The sequence below is a fragment of the Saccoglossus kowalevskii genome, chromosome 15 (assembly GCF_978046115.1).
Source record: "Saccoglossus kowalevskii chromosome 15, keSacKowa6.1, whole genome shotgun sequence".
NCBI lineage: Eukaryota > Metazoa > Hemichordata > Enteropneusta > Harrimaniidae > Saccoglossus > Saccoglossus kowalevskii.
In genome coordinates, this window is record NC_140655.1 from 3,443,331 (window position 1) to 3,462,992 (window position 19,662).

General features: G+C 33.1%; 1 protein-coding gene across 1 annotated transcript in view; it reads left to right on the forward strand.

Moving 5' to 3' along the window:
* Positions 1-19,662, forward strand: part of LOC100375315 (pleckstrin homology domain-containing family G member 5-like) — a 62,571-nt gene that overhangs the window by 16,303 nt on the left and 26,606 nt on the right. Inside the window, exons 2-8 of the mRNA XM_002733401.4 lie at positions 9,819-9,880; positions 11,156-11,282; positions 14,364-14,490; positions 16,128-16,203; positions 16,284-16,375; positions 17,090-17,226; positions 18,029-18,135. Of these exons, the coding sequence (XP_002733447.2) occupies positions 9,819-9,880; positions 11,156-11,282; positions 14,364-14,490; positions 16,128-16,203; positions 16,284-16,375; positions 17,090-17,226; positions 18,029-18,135 (728 nt within the window). The remainder of the gene's footprint in view (positions 1-9,818; positions 9,881-11,155; positions 11,283-14,363; positions 14,491-16,127; positions 16,204-16,283; positions 16,376-17,089; positions 17,227-18,028; positions 18,136-19,662) is intronic.

Sequence of the window (19,662 nt, forward strand, 5' to 3'; positions counted from 1 at the left end):
AGATATTTAGTGTCTACATATAATTTAAAAAATAGAAATAAAAAGACACTGTCTTCTCAAATGATCATTAAAAAAAATCATCCAATACATAAAACCATTTTAACTGGTAGAGATCAACTTCAATATCATTGTGGATTATTACATAGGATATCAGATATTTCAACTAAATTCTTATATTATTGTGTTCAACAATGTGTGAAACTCCCTTGTTTTCCTCCTGTTTTTATAGCCTCCATCAGTTACAGCCCTAAACAAAAGCTAGTGGAATAAGTAGTGTACTTATGTTGGGTGGGTTCAAGATGTAATTCTAAGCAAGTTATCATATCAATGGTTATCATACATAATAATAATATGATGTTATTATGTGGATACCAAAAAGTATGCACGAAGACAGTACAACCAGGAGTATGGGCGATGCGACTGTGTACGGTCTGAGTGCATACTTTTTGGTATCCTCGTAATAACTATATTATTATTCATCTTTTCCTCCCAAGGTTGCATCATGGGAATGCTGAAATCAAAAAAGTTTAAAACAGATTGTGCGAACTTCTTTGTATTGAGTCAGGTCAAACTCTGGAATCTGCCATGTTTGTTTTGTTATTATTAGAGGACGCTTAGGGACGACGTCAAAAGATCGATGTCGGATAAAAAACTTAATTCCTTTAGTTTTTTTCCAAACCCCCCTACCCCCCACTGAAACTTAATTGATAAATATTGGTCATGGCGTCAGACTACATTCACCATTAAATACAAATTGATAATGAGTTTATAAATGGATTTTCATTTCTGATTTGAAAAGATGTGTAAATATACTTCCCTACTTGTTTAAATATATTTTGTTTATTATTGCTCATCAGAAATGTAAATGTTTTTTGTTTATTATCTATTTCTTTAGGGAGTTCAATATTTTCCTTCATGTTGTCTCGATAATTGTTGTAGAGATAACAATCCAAAGAAATGTAATTCATCGTCAGCTTCATTTTGAGAACAGTTTATGCAAGTTCTATTTTCAATTGGAGTTTTGGGTTGAGTGTGTCTACCTGTTTCAATAGCAAGGTTATAGTTACTGTATCTAAATTTACATTTACAATTTAATTCTTTCTTCGAGAGGAAGTACAGGTAAATAGGGTTCATAAGTATAACTATATTTTACATATACATAATTATAAACATTACATATACATAATTATAAACATTACATATACATAATTATAAACATTACATATACATAATTATAAACATTACATATACATAATTATAAACATTACATATACATAATTATAAACATTACATATACATAATTATAAACATTACATATACATAATTATAAACATTACATATACATAATTATAAACATTACATATACATAATTATAAACATTACATATACATAATTATAAACATTACATATACATAATTATAAACATTACATATACATAATTATAAACATTACATATACATAATTATAAACATTACATATACGTAATTATAAACATTACATATACGTAATTTTAAACATTACATATACATAATTTTAAACAAATTACATATGTAAAACAGCACCCTTGATGTATATTGAGAGCAATAGTTGCGATGCGAGAGGACTGACTGAATTCATCATTATTGTTTAGTTGAAATATCTGATATCCTATCTAATAAGCCACAATGGTATTAAAGCTGATCTCTACCAGTTAAATTGAATGATTTTTTTAATGATCATATGAGAAGCCTGTCTCAAATAAAACGTTTATAAGAGAGTGTCTTCTCATTTCTATATATATTACATACATGTATACATTGATGTGGAGTTTTAGGTGGTTGTCCCTAGCAACCAGTTCAAATCCTAATATGTTTTTAGCTTCACTTTCATTTAAAATGAGAACGGACATGTTTATATGTGGAAGGTGATTGTTCATTGTCCATCTGTCCCTCCATCAGATTTTTGACTTCTCCCTAAAAAACCAAGTCTGATTGTTTTAAACCGGTCACTGGTAGCATAGTGGTTGTTGCATCAGAATCATGATCGGTAGACCCAAGTTCAAATCCTACCTTAGGTAGAACAAATAGGGTCAATGCCTACCCTGGGTAAGTGTGCCACAGACTCAATGGGAAGGCCAATTCTACTGGCGGAGATTCATTCACTAACTAATTTGACTTTGGGGGAACCTTGGTGAAGGTCTGTGGAGGCCTGTGTTCGTCTGAGCCTGGTTGACGCCAGGATATCTCATTAAAATTGCCATTTGATAGAGAGATGGCCACACAGCCACACATGTAGTATCAAAATGCACTACATACAAAAAAAAAGTCAGAAGAGACAATAACATTCAATGTCACTGTCGCCTGGCACAACAAAAAATTGATTGTTCTGATATGTAACAAATCTCCGGTGAATGTTTATCAGATTTCATCTGTTAGTGAATATTCAAAGCACATGGAATACCCATAGCACATGGAATACCCATAGCACATGGATTACCCATAGCACATGGAATACCCATAGCACATGGAATACCCATGACACATGGAATACCCAAGGCACATGGAATGCCCATGGCACATAGGATACCCATGGCACATAGGATACCCATGGCACTTAGGATACCCATAGCACATGGTATACCCATGGCACATGGAATACCCATAGCCCATGGGATACCCATAGCACATGGAATACCCATAGCCCATGGGATACCCATAGCCCATGGGATACCATAGCACATGGAATACCCATGGCACATGGAATACCCATGGCACATGGAATACCCATAGCACAAGGAATACCCATAGCACACAGAATACCCATAGCACATGGAATATCCATAGCACATGGAATACCCATAGTACATAGAATACCCATAGCACATGGAACACCAATAGCACATTGAATACCCATAGCCCATGGGATACCCATAGCAAATGGAATACATACCCATAGCACATGCTATACCCATGCGCCCATAGGATACCCATGGCACTTAGGATACCCATGGCACATGGGATACCCATAGCACATGGAATACCCATAGCCCATGGGATACCCATAGCACATGGAATACCCATGGCACATGGAATACCCATGGCACATGGAATACCCATGGCACATGGAATACCCATGGCACATGGAATACCCATGGCACATGGAATACCCATGGCACATGGAATACCCATAGCACATGGAATACCCATACGACATGGAATACCCATAGTACATAGAATACCCATAGCACATGGAACACCAATAGCACATTGAATACCCATAGCCCATGGGATACCCATAGCAAATGGAATACCCATAGCATATGCTATACCCATAGCACCATGGCATACCCATAGCACATGCTATACCCATAGCACATGGGATACCCATAGCACATGGGATACCCATAGCCCATGGAATAGCCATAGCCCATGGAATAGCCATAGCACATGGGATACACATGGAATAGGCATAGCACATGGAATAGCCATAGCACATGGGATACCCATGGCACATGGAATAGCCATAGCACATGGAATACCCATAGCACATGGTATACCCATGGCACATGGAATACCCATGGCACATGGTATACCCATAGCACATGGAATAGCCATAGCACATGGAATACCCATAGCACATGGGATACCCATGGCACATGGAATACCCATGGCACATGGGATACCCATAGCCCATGGAATAGCCATAGCCCATGGAATAGCCATAGCCCATGGAATAGCCATAGCACATGGAATAGCCATAGCACATGGAATACCCATAGCACATGGGATACACATGGAATAGCCATAGCACATGGAATACCCATAGCACATGGTATACCCATGGCACATGGAATACCCATGGCACATGGGATACCCATAGCCTATGGAATAGCCATAGCCCATGGAATAGCCATAGCCCATGGAATAGCCATAGCACATGGAATACCCATAGCACATGGGATACACATGGAATAGGCATAGCACATGGAATAGCCATAGCACATGGGATACCCATGGCACATGGAATAGCCATAGCACATGGAATACCCATAGCACATGGTATACCCCATGGCACATGGAATACCCATGGCACATGGTATACCCATAGCACATTGAATACCCATAGCACATGGTATACCCATGGTACATGGGATACCCATGGCACATGGTGTACCCATAGCACATGGAATACCATAGCACATGGAATACCCATAGCACATAGAATAGCCATAGCCCATGGAATAGCCATAGCACATGGAATACCCATAGCACATGGAATACCCATAGCACATAGAATACCCATGGCACATAGAATACCCATGGCACATTGAATACCCATAGCCCATGGAATAGCCATAGCACATGGAATACCCATAGCACATAGAATACCCATGGCACATAGAATATCCATGGCACATGGAATACCCATAGCACATAGAATAGCCATAGCCCATGGAATAGCCATAGCACATGGAATACCCATAGCACATGGAATACCCATAGCACATAGAATACCCATGGCACATAGAATACCCATGGCACATGGAATACCCATAGCACATAGAATAGCCATAGCCCATGGAATAGCCATAGCACATGGAATACCCATAGCACATAGAATACCCATAGCACATGGAATACCCATAGCACATGGAATACCCATAGCACATGGAATACCCATAGCACATGGAATACCCATAGCACATGGAATACCCATAGCACATAGAATACCCATAGCACATATAATACCCATAGCACATAGGAGTTGTTTCTAGAATTTCTTTGAGTACGGTATTATGAAGTATTCAAGAGAAAGTTTACTCTAGTTATGTCACATGTTATGTGACAAATTCAGATTTATTGACAGTTCTCATGTAACTGTAAATTATTATCAATATCAATATTTGCATTGTTTTGGCAACGTTACTTTATACATTGTACTCAAATTAACCACCTTGTTGAATTCTCCTTAGAAACCAAAATGGGATATTAATAAAAAATTATTGCATTGTTTGAAATAGGTTTCATTTGGTTAACAGCAATAATATAATGTTAGTAATAAAATATAATTCATAAAAGTAAAATGTCAAATTAATTATAAAACCACTTAGAAGCCATTCCAATAAATCTATAATGTTCCATTTCTAAGGAACTGGTGGTCAAGTTTTCCCTAAATCAGTTTGTTAAATCCCCAAGATTGTCTTGGATTTCATTTCATTTTCAACATCAAAATCCAATGGATGATTCTGTTTGATATATTTGAAAACAAAGATCAGAATTCATATTTGCAGCAAGTTTTGAACCATATGTGATACATAGAAACATATTTAGCCCATATTGGTACTTACAAGAAGGGCTTGGATATAGATGTGGATATACGAGATGTGTACATACCAGTACAATCTGACCACCTTGGTAGTTGTAAAACGTCAATAAACACCAAACCATGAAGTTGTTGTTTCTAATGTAACAAAGTTCATGAAAGACATGGTTATACAATTTAAGAGCTTAACTAATTAATTGGAATTAAATTGTTGACATATTGTATCTCGTAAATTATTTTGTTATATGTGATTACAATTGACATTATTTTTATACACACATGCCCGGTATCAATTTATTTAGAAGACTTATTTTTGAACACTATGTGCGAAAACACAAACTAAGATTATTTTCGTAATGCGTTGCATTATTAGAATACATCAAGCAGGTATACAGGGATTAATATACATCAAGGCCAGATGAAAACTTGCATTCGTGTAAATGCATAGAATTGTGGGATAATTACTGTTCTTCAATGCAAAACCTGCACTGTGTGACATGACGACCACCGTGAGAACCTTTTAATTAATAATGTGAATTTGTGTACAATGATTTGAAGAACATTGCGGCTAATGTCAGTGGAATAACTGTCTTTCTTTCTTCAGAGGTAAAGTAGTCAGATAAGCATAATCTTAGCACGTCTATACATCAGTGGAGAATGAGTAACCAGAGATTACTAGACTAGTCTACTGTGTAAATAATTTAGATTAATCCATTTATGGTCTAAAATTAATAACTTGTATGTAAATATTTTAAGCTGCTTGTTTATATACATGTAGTTGATTGTATGAAATAATAATAAATAACAACCTAAGGAGTTTATTCTTCACAAGATGGTACAACATGCACATATCAAGCATTGACTCAGAATTCAGTATAGAACTATAACTTGCACATATCAAGCATTGACTCTGAATTCAGTATAGAACTATAACTTGCACATATCAAGCATTGACTCTGAATTCAGTATAGAACTATAACTTGCACATATCAAGCATTGACTCTGAATTCAGTATAGAACTATAACTTGCACATATCAAGCATTGACTCTGAATTCAGTATAGAACTATAACTAGCACATATCAAGCATTGACTCTGAATTCAGTATAGAACTATAACTTGCACATATCAAGCATTGACTCTGAATTCAGTATAGAACTATAACTTGCACATATCAAGCATTGACTCAGAATTCAGTATAGAACTATAACTTACACATATCAAGCATTGACTCTGAATTCAGTATAGAACTATAACTTACACATATCAAGCATTGACTCTGAATTCAGTATAGAACTATAACTTGCACATATCAAGCATTGACTCTGAATTCAGTATAGAACTATAACTTACACATACATGTATCAAGCATTGACTCTGAATTCAGTATAGAACTATAACTTACACATATCAAGCATTGACTCTGAATTCAGTATAGAACTATAACTTGCACATATCAAGCATTGACTCTGAATTCAGTATAGAACTATAACTTACACATATCAAGCATTGACTCTGAATTCAGTATAGAACTATAACTTGCACATATCAAGCATTGACTCTGAATTCAGTATAGAACTATAACTTGCACATATCAAACATTGACTCTGAATTCAGTATAGAACTATAACTTGCACATATCAAGCATTGACTCTGAATTCAATATAGAACTATAACTTGCACATATCAAGCATTGACTCTGAATTCAGTATAGAACTATAACTTGCACATATCAAGCATTGACTCTGAATTCAGTATAGAACTATAACTTGCACATATCAAGCATTGACTCTGAATTCAGTATAGAACTATAACTTGCACATATCAAGCATTGACTCTGAATTCAAATTTAAATGAAACTTGTATATAGATATCAAGTTAATTTTTACATAAATTAGCTCATTTTTATATGTTTCACAGATATCTGATTTCAATAAAACTTTATGCATCAATTAAGGGTTGACATTTTAAATCCTTAGTTTTACTAATCCCTTCACCACCATTAGCAATGCACAAGATTTTTTTTTTTATATTTCAAATTTAATTTTATGAGTTATTCCTTTCTTTCAATTGTGTTATTGTGATATTAATTCTCAGTTATTTCTCATTGTTGTATGAAACTTAAGAGTTTTTTTTTTTAAATTTACCGACTAGTTCTAGAAACAAATAAACTTGTTTTTGTAGCTTTATGAATTTTCTTCAATGCATATGTTATATATCTTAGAGTGATATGCACAATGAGACAAGTACAAAAAATGTAATATCCTGCATATGTGCCCAAACTAATGCATGATGACTCGGTGTGAGTCACAATCCCTATTATATTAACTTGCAATTAGGACTAAAAATAAATACACTCAAGGTGACCTATATCTGTTGCCGTAGATACTTGATGTGAAATTCAGTGAAGTAAAAATGCTAATTATTTTGTTTCAATGTAATACGTGTAATATTTTCACAATAATTTTTCGTGATAATTGCCAGATATGTTTCCATGACAACTATATTGGGTACTCTAGATTTTTATTGTTATCTACATGTAAAGGTGCATTGTCGCTGACAGAATGTTTTTATAAGATTTCTGTGGTTGCTAAGGCCTTAGGATTAAGCCTACATTCTGGGATATATGTTCTTTTGGTGATGCTGCGTATGGTTTACACAATCAACAAAAGTACGAAAAAAAAAATATTCAAAAACAGATACACAATTCTTGTCCCAAGTAAAATTGAAAAATGATGAGAGGGATGTGGTACTCATTTTCACTTTTTTTAAAAAAAATTTCATTATTTTTTTCAAAATTATTAAATAATACAAAGAGAAGTCATATTTTGAATTCAACATCTCATAAATAATGTCTTTAACTCACGCTTTAAGGTTATATTTGAATCAACAGAAATAAGAAATCCTTCTTAACCATACATGGATGACTTCACCAGTATCCCAAATTAAAAAGAAACTACTTTTAAAACCTGTAAAAACCATATTTTTTGTGTGGCCATAACCAGTGTGACACACTTATGTCCAAAACTTTTAAGAATTTAATGTAAAATAAAATGTTAAAATATTACCATACTAATCCTGACAACAGAAATGAGTATTTAGAAAACTGATATAGGCAATAATGTGTATCGTATGTAACTAAACATTAAATGTAATAGAAGATGATGTAAAGGACATCAGATACATCATTGGCAGCATTGTGGGACATCATTTGTATTTCCCATGAGTAAGCCATACAATGTAAATAAATTGGGGATAAGGTATGGGGCAATCTATTAATTCATTTTTTAACCAAAGGACACTGTATTATAGCCTCTCTGATAAAACACAACTCTAATGAAATAGCTATTTTGTACAATACCGAGTCAATTAAATAATAATAATATGTTTATTACATCGTAATGAATAATGACAGTTCATCTTAATTACATGTAAGTCATAAAGTATAAAAAAGTAGGATACAAGACAATAAAGACAACAGATCTAAAAAAGTGTACTACCCTTGATATGTTTTACTAAATAAAGCTTTAAATTAATGAACTACCTGTCTGATCAGGTGTATGTCTTCAGTGTTCATTATTGTAATAAACTTGTTTGTCTTAGAACGATATTGAAAGTCTAGAATTTGGTTTGAAAAATGGCTATACATTTTTGCACATTCATTGTTGTAATTGTCACAGGTTGTAATAAAATAAAATATTAATTACTTTGACTGTAGAAATATCTTTTTGTAAGTGTACATATATATGCTGCAAACATGATAGTTGAGCCATAATTTTGATTTTATTAAGGATGTCTGAGTGCCAAAAAACAGCAAAATATTTGGAAATGAAGTTTTTAGTTTTCAGTGTTTCTCTGAGATATTAGAGCTGCAGAGATAGCAATTAGCAACATGTTTTGCAGCATATTTTGGTTTATTTTTTGGCCAAAAAAATATGGTTATTTAAAATTGCCAATTATACGTAGCAATTAATTTGAGTATAAATTGTGACACCAATCTAGTGTAAACCATAGAATTATAAAAAATAACACACAGGATGTGTTCTTCCATTAATAATCAGTTTTTATGCAAAATAAAAAAATGAATCTGGATATTAACTGTAAATGATTATTACTTATGCATGTACATTATGTGGGAATCTGTACTCAGTGGGCGTTGGTTGGATTATATCGCCTTGACAACAATGGCTACATGTACTATGTGTACAATATTGTACTTGAACATAAACAATTATAATTAGCAATGTTGTATCATGTGAAGACGTTAAATACTTTTCTAACTGGCATTTGTTTTTTCTACAATTTAACCCTTCAATTTAACCCTTCAATTTAACTATTCAATTTAACAATTCATGTTGCTATGAGATTGGTTCTATGGGGAATTCTATAGGCCTACAAGAATAATCCTATGAGAACATACAGGATTCAAAAAATTCTATTCGACTATTGCTAAAAGCCTGTAGTGTTGTAAATAAACTTGCTTTGAAACTGACACCAGTTTATTATGATTTTTTGCAGATTTAGGGTACAGTGATGCTAAGTCATGTCAGTTAGATGGATGCACCGGACTACCAATAAAGGTAATTTACTTTTATGCAGCATTTAGTGTTGTCATTTGATACTTCAGAAAACTGAAAAACTGAAAAATATTTGTAAAATTAAAATCTAAAATTAAAATGTAAATCTTTCTTTTTGCTTACATACTGTGAAATGACTAATTTTCACTGGGTTTAAATTTCGCCGATTTACCATTTCAGGCATATTCAGTGGGTTTTAAATTCAGTTTTATCATTTATATAATGTGTTCTATGCTCAATTTCATATATTCACTGGTGTTTAAATTTAGTGCATTTTCCAGTCAGTGAAACAAGCAAAATTAAAACCCAGTGAATAATTAACTCTTTTACAGTACTAGTATACAGGTTGACCTATAATTGGAGATCCCAAATTGCGCCCTCACATGGCCAAATGTAATTTCACCTGTTTAAACAAAAGTATTGTATTTTTACTATATTGGCAACAATGCAGAAATGTGAACTTTGTTTCCTAGCTTTTGATGTAAATATCTAGTTATCACTGCTTTCCTCCACCATGTCTTGACTGATCATGTTAAAATTTTTACATAAAGGTCATGTCACACATATTTATTATTCATCAGATTTAAGATGTTAAAAAAATCATCAAAATCAAGTATTTCTGCAATTCTGAATCTTGGTCATAGACAGATTTTGTTCGAACTTGGTGTGTACTTTGAACTTTATGGCACCTTAATGCATGTCACTTTGTTTGTGACATCAGACTTAAAATGGCCGACTGGTGGTCACTTGGTTTTAGTGAATGCAATTTTGGAGCCATATTGATATTTTGACATTCTTTCTGACTATTCATGTTCAAATTTTATATATCTCTCAAACTTGAGAACTAAGAAAATTAATACTCTGTGATGGTGTGGTATAGCAATATTTAAACAATATAACGTAGAACCAGAACTTGTTTGCACCCCAACTGAAATTACAATGCAATATGTCATGTTTATCAGGTTATGACTAAACTTTAACCTCTGACCCCACACATTTAGCATCTCATTAATGGATGTACACAAATGATACCAGACACTCATCAATATTTATTAGACCAAAACAAATCACACAGAATCAGAGACTACAGAAAAGCCATTTTGCATTGCATCAGTACGACCAAACTATTTTGATCATAGGGGTGTTATAAATTTAAATGTTAAACAATCATCATAATCATATTCCTGACATGGTTATATTCCAGCTATATTACTATAAACAAAACTATATATCTTAAATTTGATAACTAACTGGCATGGCTTGTTTGATCTGTTCTAGATTTGTCATCATCGTGACTGTCGAGTACAGAATAATCACCAACCATTGGTTCTGTGTGAGTCATGTGATATTAAACTACACTCTGAAGCTTTTGATGGGCATCCACGGTTTGACCTTCGACCTCATGGTAAATATCAAGCAAAATTAGATCATTAAGCAATTGTGACTTTATACATAATAATTTATACACAGTTATGTGCCAATAAGATTATGTTATTTTATATGACAACAGTTTTATTTTGAACAGTATATGAGAAATGTTTCTTTTGAGCATTGTATGAGAAATGTTTGTTTTGAGCAGTGTATGAAAAATGTTGATTTTTTTGAATAGTGTATGAGAAATGTAAATTTTTTGAACAGTGTATGAGAAATGTTAATATTTTGAACAGTGTATGAGAAATGTTTGTTTTGAACAGTATATGAGAAATGTTTATGTTTTGAGCAGTGTATGAGAAATGTTAATGTTTTGAGCAGTGTATAAGAAATGTTAATTTGTTGAACAGTGTATGAGAAATGTTTCTTTTGAACAGTATGAGAAATGTTAATGTTTTGAACAGTGTATGAGAAATGTTAATGTTTTGAACAGTGTATGAGAAATGTTTATGTTTTGAACAGTGTATGAGAAATGTCAATGTTTTGAGCACTGTATGAAAAATGTTAATTTTTTGAGCAGTGTATGAGAAATGTTTATGTTTTGAACAGTGTATGAGAAATGTTTGTTTTGAACAGTGTATGAGAAATGTTTATGTTTTGAACAGTGTATGAGAAATGTTAATGTTTTGAGCAGTGTATGAGAAATGTTTATGTTTTGAACAGTGTATGAGAAATGTCAATGTTTTGAGCAGTGTATGAGAAATGTTAATGTTTTGAACAGTGTATGAGAAAAGTTTGTTTTGAGCAGTGTATGAGAAATTAGATCATTAAGCAATTGTGATTTTATACATAATAATTTATACACAGTTATGTGCCAATAAGATTATGTTATTTTATATGACAACAGTTTTATTTTGAACAGTATATGAGAAATGTTTGTTTTGAGCATTGTATGAGAAATGTTTGTTTTGAGCAGTGTATGAGAAATGTTGATTTTTTGAATAGTGTATGAGAAATGTAAATTTTTTGAACAGTGTATGAGAAATGTTAATGTTTTGAGCAGTGTATGAGAAATGTTACTGTTTTGAACAGTGTATGAGAAATGTTTGTTTTGAGCAGTGTATGAGAAATGTTAATGTTTTGAACAGTGTATGAGAAATGCTAATGTTTTGAACAGTGTATGAGAAATGTTAATGTTTTGAACAGAGTATGAGAAATGTTTGTTTTGAGCAGTGTATGAGAAATGTTAATGTTTTGAACAGTGTATGAGAAATGTTTGTTTTGAGCAGTGTATGAGAAATGTTAATATTTTGAGCAGTGTATGAGAAATGTTCATGTTTTGAACAGTGTATGAGAAATGTTAATTTTTTGAGCAGTGTATGAGAAATGTTTATGTTTTGAACAGTGTATGAGAAATGTTTATGTTTTGAACAGTGTATGAGAAATGTTAATGTTTTGAGCAGTGTATGAGAAATGTTTATGTTTTGAACAGTGTATGAGAAATGTCAATGTTTTGAGCAGTGTATGAGAAATGTTAATGTTTTGAGCAGTGTATGAGAAATGTTCATGTTTTGAACAGTGTATGAGAAATGTTAATTTTTTGAACAGTGTATGAGAAATGTTAATTTTTTGAACAGTGTATGAGAAATGTTAATTTTTTGAACAGTGTATGAGAAATGTTAATTTTTTGAACAGTGTATGAGAAATGTTTATGTTTTGAACAGTGTATGAGAAATGTTAATTTTTTGAACAGTGTATGAAAAATGTTTATGTTTTGAGCAGTGTATGAGAAATGTTTATGTTTTGAACAGTGTATGAGAAATGTTAATTTTTTGAACAGTGTATGAGAAATGTTTATGTTTTGACCAGTGTATGAGAAATGTTTATGTTTTGAACAGTGTATGAGAAATGTTAATTTTTTGAGCAGTGTATGAGAAATGTTAATTTTTTTATACATGCAGTGTTATATGATGTTGGTTATGGAAACAGAAAATAAACAGTATAATGCATGAATCTGAAAACATTGTTACTGTAACCGCTATGTATCAGATATCTCATGAATGGCGCTAGAATAGAAGATTTATTAAATGAGTTCAGCAATTACAGTATAGCATTGATTTTTTTTTTGATTTTTTTTTTTGATTTTGGCTATTTTTACTGACAAAAATCCACTAAATTAAATCCTTGTAAGCATGTACCATAACAGTAGAATTCCTTGTTTCAAATATGTGAATATAAACCCCTGTGAAAATAAATGGTTTTACAGTAAATTACTAATACACACATAAAAATTTATTAAATCTGATATTATACCGGTAGGCTAAGAAATATTCTGGTGATCCTTCAATGTAATAACGCTTGAATCATAAAAACATTGTAAAGCGCCCTCTCTCATTCACTGTTCATGTGCATGTATTATCACCAGTTTATTCTCATACATTTAATGAGGTTCTGACCAAATTGAAAATTATATGACACCTTATTTAGTTTCATTGTTATGGTAAATAGTGTTAGTATGTTGTAAATGAAAAAACAAATTTGGGTCGCAATATTTTAAGGTACTATAGTTTTGGAAAAATTCAAAATTTACATCTATGATGAAATGATTTCTTCATCTTTAGAAATTCAGCTTGGGATGTAAAAGTCATAAATTGTTATTGATATGAATCTTAATAATCTTAAAACATTGATGTATAATTTAGTGAGTTTCCATTGCGATAATAGTTTCCATTATATATTACCCGCTATGTCAAGTTTTTTAAAATTCACATAATGCATTGCATATATGTGCTCAGTAGTGCAAAATTAAACTATATGTATAAGTCAGATTTAATTTCTAACAATCCTTTAGGATAAAATGTAAACCCATCAATGTTTGGAGATATTTCGAGTTATGATTCAATTTGCTTGAATTGACCAATCAGATTCTGTTATTAAAATAATGTCCTTAACTATGAAAACTTTGTGGTATTTCCAAATTAATTCTTGCTCATCATGTTTGTGTTGTTTGAAACTCAAATAATTTTTCAACCTGGTCCTGTCCAGCTGGTCATTGGTTTGTGGTCTTATTGTATTGCACATTACATTGACAACTACGTAATATTCATTTATTCAGGCACCTCTCTCAGTCGTAGTGTTTCAACACGGTCTTGTCCAGCTGATAGGCCTATGTCTGACCCTGAAACTATAGATTCCTCAAAAGATGACGTGACAAGTAGCGGTGTTGATGATGAGATGAAATCGTAAGTTGCACATTTACAAATCTACACCTAATGTACTGTCACAAATCAGGTTTTTGTTTACCCAACTTACAACCTTAGGTAATTGGCGATGGTTGGCATGGTAATCAAAGCTTATCAAAAAATAAGTCACTTTTACACCTTCCAAAAATGAACAGAATGGGATACAAAAATGGTGATCTAATTTAACTAGTCAAGTTTGATTGATAGAAGTTAATATCGAGTTAGAGCGTTTTGTGACTTCTTGCAAAACAAATGCACAAATAATAATCCAATTGATCCTATTACTTTGGATCAAAGATATTTATAAACGCTTTCAGCGGGCTCAAGATATTTACATACACCTAACGCCCGCATGCGGTAGGGACTTTGCAACATCTCCAGACACTTTCCTAGACACTCCAATGACCATTGTAGACGCAATAAAGTTACATACCCGCTCACGTGACAGTTAATCAAAACACCGGACGCGGTATGCCTTTGATGTGGACTATTACATTGCTTTGTAGGTACAAAAATCATTGCTGTGTAACACTTGGGAGAAATATAATACCAACATAAAACTGGGAATGACTTAACAAGAAATGATAAATGTAAATTCCTTTGATTGGTAGTTTGTTGAGATGTTGTCAATGGATTTATATTGATAATATTAGTGTTGTGAGTGTCCCGTTCAATTTTTCGCATAATAGCTGGTTCGAGTTCCATTGCCAGTTTGCCAGAACACTCATCGCCCAGTCAAACTTTCCCTTTCTAATTAGTTTCACCGCCACACTTTCATCATATACCGGTTTCAAATATCCTTTCTATCTCAGACAAAATTCGATAGACTCAACAATTTCTTGTGTAACATTCAGTCGACGACGCCCGCTACTCTTCTCGGAACGTATACAACCGATGCGACAGAAATGCAACACAGTCTCTTGAACCTTTGCCCTCGCTAGTCTAACTTCCTCTGTCATCGATCATTTGCAAGAGGCGAATAATGTCCATCTCAGTGTCTTCGTCTAAACCCTTTGACATAATGGTAATAATTGTTCAAAATCAGAAACTGTCATGAGGGTTATTCCATTATATGTTAGGGGCGTTTTTAAATATTTGTATCAACTAGGTTTATTATTTCTTGAAACTTTCAAAATAGAATTTATTAAATGAACCAGCATATGTATGCATAAAACAATAAAGTATCCGTTATCAATAATGAGTAAAACATGGCTGTTTTCATGAATGTTTGACTGGACGCTTACACGTTGTAATAGTTGAACCCATCTGAAACCCTGGTTCTTTGGTTTGATTAACTGCCACGTAGGCGTGTATGCAACTTTATTGCATCTACAACGGTCATTGGAGTGTCTAGGAAAGTATCTGGGGATGTTGCAAAGTCCCTCTGTAATTACCTACTGAGTGCGGGAGTTAGGTGTATGTAAATATCTTACGCTCGCTGTAATGGTAAAATACTTTGTCACACAAAATCACATTTCCAAAGATTTATTTCACACTCAGAGCATTTTATATTTTTATGAGGAAAGCAGAGAACACTCTGTTGACATTACAGCTTACTGTGAAAGACTTGATATCAAAAACGATACAAAGTTGTGACTAAATACACTTATTCTATATAGAGTTATTGTTGCTTACAGTCCATCCAAAGACAGAAGATCCAGAAGAAGTGTGAAACTACAACGTAAGAAAGCTTACAGACGTCATCACACTGATGTAAGTGCAATAAAATCAATAAAATCTTACATGATGTGTGTTTAATTGCTCATTAATAGATTTCATTATATAATTTTTAGGATCAGAGCAGAGAATGGTTTTCATTAAAGTTTGATATAAGTGATAAAGATGATGTTGAGATCGTTTCAGCAATTAAAGGAAGATCATTAAGGTGTGTTCATTCATCACAGCTCACTGCTTACTGCCCACCAGATATACACAATTGTTTTGTCAGAATGAACATTCTCAATTATGGAGATCATCTTAATTATCCTAACAGAATGATGAATTTAAATTTGAATTTTATTCAGTGAGTTTGTTTTCAGTATTAAACAAATATCTATTTGATGACTTTTAAAAATAACTTGTTTATGAAAAACAAGCCAAGATTGTTTTGCATGCTGTCTAATATGTGTAAGGAGCCATGAATAATTGTGTAAATTTAAACTCTTTAATAACTTATTATTCAACCGTTCTCAACTAAACAAAAGATTGCATTTATGAAAAAAATGAAACAAACATTGAAAACAATATGATTTTTGCACATAGTAATTAAAATCAACTTTTACTTCTACCTCCCTCATTAAAAAAAACTATGTATGTGTTGTGTGCATTTTTTAATTACCCGCAGTCCCTTGGGATTGTGAACAATGTTACATTTATATATAGGCTATAATCACTTATACGTGATGATAGATGGTTGTCATGTCACATCTTGTTTGATTATAGGTCTCATAGCGACGTACACAACATGTAAAATAGTTTCTTTGTTTAAATGAAATTTAAATGAAATTTAAACACAGGCAGAAACCTTCAATAATATTCTAATTCTTCTATATCTTTGGTTTATTAATTCATGAATATATATCAAACTGTTCTTTTTCAGGGATGCTCTGGAATGCATATTTATGTGTCGTAAAATGTCCCTTGATTCTGTGAATATATTCCTAGACCAATCAAACACTCCGTTACCACTACAGTTGGATACCTACCCCCTTGGAGGTCACAGTCTGACAGTTAAAGGTATCTTTTCATTAGAATTATTAGGCCATTGAGTCTTTTATTTGGCAGGGATGTGATATTCCCGATAAAGATCTCATGAATTGAAAAGATCCTGCAAATTGTGGGGTGATAACGTAATTAAAATACCAATTAACATACAAGAACTGGTAAATGTTCACCATAGACTGTTTATGCTAGCAACCATGCTCATTCATAAAGTGTGTTTATGCTAGCAACCATGCTCATTCATAAAGTGTGTTTATGCTAGCAACCATGCTCATTCATAAAGTGTGTTTATGCTAGCAACCATGATCATTCATAAAGTGTGTTTTGCATTTTTGTGTACGACAATAATCATAGTGATTTCTTGCTTTATACACAGTTGAACGTTTCCATGTATCTACTGCATTCTTTAATGCCATTTGCAATTTTTCATTTTGATGTTTGTATAGAACATGAGATCTCATGAAATTGCCATCGCATACACTTGTCACCATACATAAATATTAAAGTTGCATTATCTTATCTTATAAACCTTTGATGGTATTTTTGTATTGACAGTTTTATAACCACCACTAAATAGATGGCTATAATAACTTAATAATATCTTAGTAATTTATCATGTGTCTTCGGTGACCTGTTCTATTTGCATCAAATGTAACATTGTAGTTAAACTCCTTGTAAGGAGAAGTGTTTTAATGTGATGAAATGTGATGCAAATTCTAAACTTTGGAATGAGTGTAAATGTGTTTTGACCAAATACAATGTTTTTTTTTTCTATAGAATTCTAATTTCTCTAATAATAAATGTGTGTACCTTACAGCAAAGGATCCAGTTAAAGATGCATTTAGAAGATCAAGTTTTGATAACACATCAGCTAGAACAAGATTGAAATCAATAAAAGATAAAGACAAGGATAAGTTAAAAGGGGTAAATCAAACCTGATATTTTAAATACTGTAAAATACAAAAAATACATTTTGGCTGTCTTGTATAGAGTTTATTTACACTGATTTTTGATGAGTTGAATAGAGGGAAAATGGTATATTCACTGGATTTTATTCGTCCCCGTTCGGACGAAGTCTGAAAATGGGGACTTATAATTCGGTCTACGACTGTGCGTGCGTGCGTGCAATTCTGTTCATTCTTTGCATGTGCCTAGTACTTTATGTGAGACATATGCACATGCAGTGGTTTAGCGATTCAATACAAAATGGCCGACTGGCAGCCATCTTGTTTTTTGAAAATGTTGTATTTTGGACATACTTTGTCAGTTGTCATTCAAACTTGGTACATAGATTATACATGTTAGGATACATGTCCATGGCGATGTATTTTGCAATTGGATCAAAGATGGTTGACTGGCAGGCATCTTGTTGTTGTTTTTTATGCGGTATCTTAGACGTGCTCTGTCAGTTTTCACTCAAATTTGGCACATACATGTACTTTATACATGTTAAGATGCATGTCCATAACAATTTGTTCCAAAATCTGGTCAAGGATGGTCGATTGACAGCCATCTGACTTTTTGGCCTTACTACTATATTTCCACAATTTATGCACCATTTTCATTCGTATTTGGCACATACATCATACATATCAGTGTGTTTCATAATCAGATCAACGATGGCAACTGTGCAAAAATACTGTAAAACCATTTATTTTCACTGACATTCAATTTTACCATTTCGATGTTTTGAGCATATTCACTGTGTTTTAATTTAACATATTTGTCAAGGAAACAATGAGTTTTAGTTTTACATTGGTACATGTCCATGTAGATTTGATTTAGCAAATTTTACTTATCAGCGAAATTAAAAGACAGTGAATAATTAATGCATTTACAGAACCTTACATTTTAACACATTTATGCAAATCACCATGGAAATATAAGTTGCATTCACGTACAGCTTCTTAGCACCGGCTAAGAGGTCAAATTCTTCAGCCTGCATGTGTGTGAACGCTTAGCATGGGCTAAGGAAAGTACGGATAAATCTGATCCGATTTTGAGACGCGGGTTAATGAAGTGTATGTGAATGCTTAGCCCAGGGCTAAGCGCCCTCTGTGGCGACTTTTGGGTGTGAATATTTTGTACCTGATCAACTATGTGCAACTTTACTGAGTATATGAAAAGACAGCGAAATCTTGAGACAGTTGGACTCCTCGCTGAGGAACAACAAAAATGCTTACCAGGATATGCAAGCTAAATTAGAAGGATTTTTCGTAAGCAGCGACTTAACAAGGTCACCGACGGATGGCGCCCCTTAGCCCCTAGGGACTGGTGTGGATGCAATTGGGTCTAGCCGAAATACAAATATGTGGGATAAGTCTAAATCAGCTTAAATCTTAGCCTGTACTTGGTATAGTGTGAACACTACTACAGTTGAGAATGAGAGAGACACAAAACTTGTTCTATTTTCTCCCGTCTTCGCGTCCGTTGTTAACATGGTTTACATAG